This window comes from Medicago sativa, chromosome 2 (assembly GCF_051527215.1).
Source record: "Medicago sativa cultivar Bolivia chromosome 2, Bolivia_mono, whole genome shotgun sequence".
NCBI classification, from domain to species: Eukaryota; Viridiplantae; Streptophyta; class Magnoliopsida; order Fabales; family Fabaceae; genus Medicago; species Medicago sativa.
Window position 1 is genome coordinate 21,739,940 of NC_140750.1, and position 8,194 is coordinate 21,748,133.

An 8,194-nucleotide genomic window follows, 5' to 3' on the forward strand; every position below is an offset into this window, starting at 1 on the left:
AATTTACTTATAATTTTAGTCCCTGCTAAAATAAATTTTGTTTAATTATCCTTAAACTCTTAAATTTTTTAACGATTCTTTTTATACAAGTTTAGAACACTATGAAAGGTTCATTTACTAAAATCTATAATTTTTTAACATGAAATAAATTAAATATGAATTTTTTAAAACGACAAAAGTTTAAGATATAAGTAACAAAAATATGGACGTAGAAATCAAATTTTTGCGAGATTTTTTTCGGAAGACCTTTTAATAACGTTCTTAACACGCCTGTAAAAAATTGTTGAAAAACTTACGAGTTTAAGCATAAATTAAACAAATTTGGATTGAGTAAGGACTAATATTGAGTACAGAAATTTTTTTGTAGGGATTAAAAATACTATTAAAATTAAGTAAAGACTAAACTTACAAGGTCGCAATTTTGTAGGACCAAAAACATAATTAACCCAAATTTCAATGTAACACATCGATTATTGATTATGTGCATGTGTCGACTGGCTACAATATTAGATACCTCCAAGCTTGCCCTTCAAAACAGTCACACCAATACCTCTCATTCATGAAAGTAAATCACGCCACATTAGCCTTGTAGGACCATGTCTTTTTGGTCTAAACAAAAAAAGTCATGGACCACTTATCATTTACCAACTATGTTTTCTTATTTACATTTTCAATTAATATGCATATATACAATGCCTTTTATACGATTGATGGACACACTTTAGATTAGACGTGTTTCAGTGGCAAACATGTGACGTATCCGACACTGAGATAATAGTGCCACTTATAATTATACTGAATTATGTAATTTTTTAAATTATTAACAGTGTTAATATGTCAATTTTTATATCGTGTCCGACATCCATATTCGTATCCGAGCTCCATAGTTGATGAGGGAAAAAAGAACCACCAGTATACAATTTTTTTACTCATACTGATGTCCCTGACTCTCTTTGACGCCACTCCACTAAAATTAGCGTATAGAAAGTTCTTGGTCCTACTCTCCAACCGACAAGACAACAACTCAACAAGGTACGGGTACCGATTATAGATTCTGGATTCAGTTCGAGCCACGTATTTAATGGGAAAGGAAGTGAAAATTTGGGATGGTAAAACGGTTGAGCCTATGAGGTAAACCCGTTTTTAACCTGTTGATTTGGACGTCATGAGTTGAAATTTTGGACTCTACTATTTAACTTGATCAGCTCCTGCCTAATCATATGAAAAATGTAGTGGAATGTGAAGGAAGTTAAGATACATAGTTTCAACAGAAAAATTTATCATAATTAATTAAGCATATACTTTCTCCAGTCTTATTTATAAAAGATAATTGGGTCAACAAAAGTAAATGTATGTAATCCAATTTTTTAACCAAATACATCAACTTCTATTGACCCAAATTTCTCTTATAAAAAGGACCGGAATGAGTATAATTTAAGCATTAAGGCCATATATTGCATTTACTCGGAGAAAACAGAGATACAAAATCAAGTTATATTTGTTGTGGACAGGGACGAAGGAGACTCATAGAGGTCATGGTCTCCCTAAACTTTTTATGAAATAAAATTACAGTAGTACATGTTACATTTTTAGGTTTTTATATTTATTTTTTGTGAAATTTATATGATGTTTTTTTATATAAAAAAAAAAACTTTATATCATTTTTTTTTAGAAAACTTTATTTTATTTTTTGGTTACAGGAAAACCTTATATGATTTTTTTTGTTGAAGGAACCTTATATGATGTTGTATAATAGTTTTTTCTTAGCTCAATGTTTTGTCTACAATTTATTTTGTTTCCGCATTCTCGACCACTATTAATGATTTATTGATGTGATTTTATGCTCACGGTTTTATAGTGAATTCACCATTTTACGCTGACATTTTCTTTGTTTCATATTTTCTTTCTATGTTATAGCAAACCTCAAAATCGTCATCTTTCTTATATTTTTGAGATTTCTTATGATTTTGGATGAATTTTAACTTTGAATATATTTTTTAATTTCTTGTATATGTTGTGTATTTGAAAAATTATTTTTGGGTAATAGTCATTTTAGTCTCAGAATGTGTAACGGGTAGTCACAATAGTTCATCAATACACTGAGATTCCAAAATAGTACGTAGTCTCTGACCTTAAAATAGTCTCTCAATGTTAACATAAACTCTTTTCATAAATGGACTGATATGACAGTAAGTAAATATTATTGATTGATATGACAATGAGTATATTGAGAGACTAATATGACAACATTATCGAGATATTTTAACATAAGATATTATTTTGACTAACATAATGTACAATCAATGACTATTTGAAATTTTGATACATTGAGAAACTATTTTGCTTACTTTTTACACATTTAGGGATCAACATGACTATTGCCCTTTATTTTTTCTTGGGAGATTAGTCACTTTAGTCCCTGAATAAGGAAGGAATCGTCACTTTAGTCCCTGAATGCAGATAAATTGCAAAATAGTCCCCGAATGTAGACTCAGTTGGTCAATTTAGTCCTTGAATGCAGAATCAGTTAGTCAATTTAGTCCCTGAATGTAGACTTCGTTAGTCACTTTAGTCCCTGAAATTGACCAACAGAGTCTACATTCAGGGACTATTTTGCAATTTCTCTACATTCAAGGACTAAAGTGACTACTCTTTTTCCATTCAGGGACTAAAGTGACTAATTTCCCTTTTTTCTTTGATAAATTTTACTTTCAATTTGTTCCCCTTAGTTTAATGTCTAGCTCCGCACCTGGTTTTTTATACTTAATTACCTACATCTTTTATCCTTCTTTTTTTAAGAATAAGACTTATCAGTCAAAAAAAAAAAAAAACATGCGCATATGTGCTTCAGTGCTTGTTATGCACAGGCAGGAATTTATCTTGATATAACTGATGCTTGGTAAAATTAAATTTGTTTAAAAGGTATTTGAATGTAAATTAATTAATATTTTGATACATTGGCATAAAATTGACTTTTATAAATTCGAATTGTTTAAATAGTGTGGATTAAAATTGTTTTAATTGTATGTAAAAATAGATTTTAATTGTATGTAAAATTGCTCATATAAGTAAAAAAAATAAGTTAAGAGGGCGTTTCTTTGAGACCCGTGTCTTTTTGCTCTTGTCTTTTCTTTCTTGTTGATCAAACAAAGAGACTAAGATAAGAAATTTCCACCAGAAGCCAAAGATAAATTTCCCCTAGAAAATCTATCTTTAAATATGTATACTTTTATATCTTAATAGTATACTCCGACCAATCTCATAAAAAAATATACTCCAATTAAAAACAAAACATATTATATAATTTTTAGATTCGTTTAATTTCTTTATCAAAAAGTAGCATCTTTCAAAATTAATGAATTTGTTAATTCTATTTTTCATTTTTCATTCAGATTTTAAAAAAACAATATAAAGCATCAAATAATCTTTTATTAATTTTCTTGTAAAAGAAAAGAAAAATTAGTTATTAGTATCGACCAATGATTCAACCATGTTCTACCAGAATATAAACAACAGAAAGCACTCATTGTCACCCACATGTCCTTTTTGACTTGTCCAAAAGCTAATAATCCCTTTCATTAATGACCTGTTCCAAACAAAGAGTACAGAATTTTCCTTTTTTACAGAAAGGCATGCTGAATGAATGGATGGAGTCCATTTGCATCAAGACTATAGTAGCATTTTTCACTGGACAAGGGGACTTGTACGAATCTTGGCTGGTTCAGAACAAGTGCAATTGAGTTTTCTATTTGCAGAAGTGGAATTCAATTAACTTAAAAACAAAAGTTTACAAATACTCTTCCAAATATAAAATCATTACATTTTAGTTTTTTCCATCATAAATAAAAAATCTCTTATACGGTTATACTTATCTTTTATCTAATTTTTTAACAATAATGCAGGCAAGCCCGCAAAGCAACAGAAAAACAAAAGACACCCTCCTCCATAAGGCATCACTGTATATAGGTGGGGATACCCTTCTCAAATGCCCCACACCGACAACATTATTGGGACCATTCATCTTTATTCATTATCTTTTTACAAACAAATAAAGTAGAATTAAAAAAAATATAAAACGCAAAAGAAACATTAAAAAAACAAACAAGATCATATAGACATATACCCATCTGTAAATATACGAAATAAAAAATAAAATAAGAACCGCTCAATAAATTTCTATGCTACCACAAAAGTTAAGACATTATAATATCTATATGGTTTATGAAAAAAGAATAAAATATTTGAAGCTGTCATAGCCGTGTCTTCTGTACTTTGTTTCCAATCATCTTTTGCTCAAATTTCTTGATCACACCAGCAAGGTCTCTCAAAGTTGTATCCAACTCATAAGGTGTTTTGTCATATGTGGTTGATGTTGAATTTAGAAACATTTTACATGATTCTCTTCTTTGAGCTATGGTTCCATGATAGTGAAAATATTTTATCCTTCCTTCAGTTTTGTGAGTTGTTTTTCCATCTAAATTTTGTGACATGTGAACACCAGTAGCAAATAAGCTACGTGGTTGCACTGCATATTTTCTGTCTCTTCTAATCCCTTTCTTTACATCTTTGTACACCAACTTCTCAATTCCCCATTTCCTGAAAATTCATATACCCAACCCATGTGAGAAAAATTACACATAACATGGCCACAAATAATACTATAGCAATTGTTGTTTTCAAACCAACTGTAAAGCAACAAGACATTCCATTTCACACCTCAATACAAGCTTTTCCTATTTGGTATGATGACAAAATAATTTTATTAATTCAGACTACATAATTTTTTAATGTATACTTTTCATATCTCCCTCCCTATGTACCTAGACCTCTACGTAAAATAAAATTATTTTATTCATCATTACTAAAATCTAACCGTAAGTTGAGCAACAAAATTGGGTTAGATTATAGGAATTCGGATTCCCAAATGCAGCTAGAGAATTCCGCATTCATATAGTCTAGACATCAATGATCCTTCAACCAAGATCGGACAATTCAAGAAAGTATAAATTTTTATAAGTCAAAATCAAGTTTGAATCGATATTGTCCGACCGTGATTGAACGGTTATTGAAGTCTCAACTACGTGAATGCGGAGAATCTCTGACCACGAGGAAGCTGGATCCAAATAACAGCTGGATCTAACATTGTTGTGGGAGTGGGACTGTGAACATTGTAAACAGTAATTATGAAATAGTATTAATTAAAAGGGTTGGTTGAGTGCACAACAAACAAATCAGTCATGATCAAGTCTCACTTGTAGACAAAGAAATAAAGGTCCTAATCTAAGATCAAATTCAATGTGTATATATATGCATGAAAGTTCAGGGAAACCATCATCTCCATACCACACGCCTATATGATTTTTCACTTGGGGTCCATGCAAGCAACGGTTCATAATATGAGACCGACATCAATCAAAATAAATGATCATAAAGATTTTCATATCACTTTTTACCATCCTCTATGCTTTTTTTCAATTACCACAATTAAGATCATATAGACAAATGCTACTAGTAATAGAGCCTTTAACTAATTCAACATGAAGACATTTGTGAATTAATTGAAGACTAGTTCTAAACTTTTGGTAACACATTAAGAACCTTTCTCAAAACAAGACCGATTTCTTCTTTTAAACGGTTAACAAAATGGTCCAGCTAATAAATTAAATTAGTAAAGAAATTAATCATCCTACAACCAAATTCAAAAGAGACCCCACCACATAAGACCTGTCCTAAGGCATGGCAAATTCCAAGATCAAAACAGGTAGTATGCAATTATATATACCACACCACACCATTCAATCAATCACCCCACCCCCCACTCTAGGAAAAATAACAATATTCAACTACTCAAGGTCTACAACATTATTTGAGTAACAAAGCAAAATAAGTAATAATAAAAACCAATTACATCAATTTTCTTCCTTCAATTGAACTACCATAGTAAATACACACTCCACCTCACATAGCCGTTAGAAAGATTCAATTCACCTTAAACCACTTTACTCTAACACACACTATATGTTTGGTATCATAGTTAATACTAAAGAATCACGGCGAACCATTGTGATTTTACAGAAGTTACAATGTGTAGCTTATGAAAAATTACAGTAGATAAGTCGTATGATTCTGACATACTCACTCTGATACCAAACATCGGGTGAATCAGATCCACTCAAAATCTAACAAAAATCTTAACCAATCAATTCCAAAACCGACACAAAAATTCACTTCATAATCTTCATCAATTTCAACAGCACATAACCAATCATAATAACAAAAACAAAACAACCATAATATAGAAAATGAAAAGTTGAAGAATAAGAACAATGTACCTATAAGTTTTTCCATAATCAGCAGAGTGACAAAGCTTAGCATTCATAGGCATCTGTTCAATGGTAAACTGATTGTACTCGGATAAAGAATCAAGCACAGATTTGATAGTACTTCTAGGAGGAACATAGATATACTCATCCACATCAAAAAAGAACATCCACTTAGCCATAAACTTATACCTATGCAAACAATCATTCACAACCATAAACTGATTATGATAATACCCATCAAACCTTTCTTGATCCCTTATATCTTGCAATGTAACATACCCAAGTTCAATCCATGGTTTCAAAACTTGATAAACCTCTTCATGAACACCACCAGCATCATGTATCACAAAATGTGATCTTGGTCCAAAGAATTTCACATGGTACGCGATCCATTCACGAACACGCTGTGGATTCAAGTTTCCATATAATGATGAACCGCAGTAGAAATAATCATACTTTGGTTTTGAAGTGAAAATGTTGAAATCTACGCTGTTTTTTGGTTCTGTGAGAGCTTGGATTCTATCAGTTATGTTTAAGCTGGTGTCGCCGCCACCTGAAGTGGCGGCGTTGAGAATCAACTTCCCACCGGAGTTATCGGTGTTTAAGGGTTTTGGGAAAGTACAGTTAACGATTACGACCGTGTAAACACGGCCGTAGCCCCAGTCAGGGAGGATCTTGTAACCGACTGTTGTGACTGGGTCTCTGACACCGACGTTGGTGTCAGCGTCGGTATCAGAGATCCATTCACACTCGTAAGTCGGTTTACTATAAAGATGAAGTGGTTTAGAAGCTATGCCAATAATAGCAAAAGTGTTTAAACCACCACGATAAGCACCCATGGTTATGAAGTTATAAGCTGCTGAACCGTAAGGGTTAAAAGCGCGTTTGATAATACCGTTTTCTGTTACATATTCAGTTTGAACTAACGGTGGTGGCGGTGGAGGAAGATTTGGAGGAGGTGTGGAAGTAACGGTGTTAAGTTTCTCCGTTACTGTTAAGTTTTTGGTGTCTGTGTGTGTGTTTGTGTTTGTGTTGGTGGTGGTGGTGTTAAGGAGTGTTTGGCTTGTGGAGACTCTAGAGATGCAAAAGCGAAGATCAGAAGCTGAAATAGTGAAACGAGAAGGAATAAATTGAAGAAAAGTTGCAACGGTGCAAAGAAGTAGAAGGGTTGTGATTAGAAGTTTAAGTTCAGCTGCGTAGCTTCCAAACAAGGCTGTGAAGAGCTTTTTTTCTCTTTCTTTTGCCATTGTGTGGTTTTGTTTTTTGTTTCTTCTTCTGCTTCTTTGGAGAAGAGAAGAAGAGGGAAGCAGTAGCACTTATTTTTTTGTGCTCTGTGGTTTTGGGATGTGTGTGTTGTGGTGATGTGGTTTATATATGAAGTGTAGTTATTAGACCATTTACAATGGTCATCAACATTAAACACCCTTCAACACCCACTTTTTCAATTCCCAACACTCCACATCATCTTCTCTCTCTTAATTCAACACTCATTCAACTTTAACCTCTCCAATGGTTTTTTTTCATTCAACACTCTACCCCACCACCTTTTATTTCTTATTCTTATTTAATTTTATATTTTTGTTTTTATAATTACATAAAATTACAATTATCGATTATAATTAAATTAAAATAAAGAAACACTTAAAAAAAAATTTTGTAAAAACAAAATTTATTTAAATAATTTATTTTTATTTTCTTAACTTAAAATGCAATACAACAAACTAAGCACGCAACACACAAATAACTTAAAATGCAAGAAAAAAAAAAGCACACAACACACAAGCAATTTATTTAGTACGATACAAATCATCTTCAATCACGAAACATTCCAAACTTTGTCCATATGTGCTTCACTAGATCTGCTTGCAATT

At 31.9% G+C, this 8,194-nt stretch overlaps 1 protein-coding gene across 1 annotated transcript; it reads right to left on the bottom strand.

The window, feature by feature from the left end:
• Positions 1 to 3,961: 3,961 nt before the first annotated feature.
• On the bottom strand, positions 3,962 to 7,664 carry LOC146945491 (galactan beta-1,4-galactosyltransferase GALS3-like). Its single transcript, XM_085743820.1, has 2 exons — positions 6,333 to 7,664; positions 3,962 to 4,596 (listed from the first exon to the last, which is right to left on the bottom strand). Exons 1-2 carry the CDS (start codon positions 7,568 to 7,570, stop codon positions 4,251 to 4,253), a joined length of 1,584 nt encoding a protein of 527 aa, XP_085599946.1. The 5' UTR covers positions 7,571 to 7,664; the 3' UTR covers positions 3,962 to 4,250.
• Between the last annotated feature and the right edge of the window lie 530 nt (positions 7,665 to 8,194).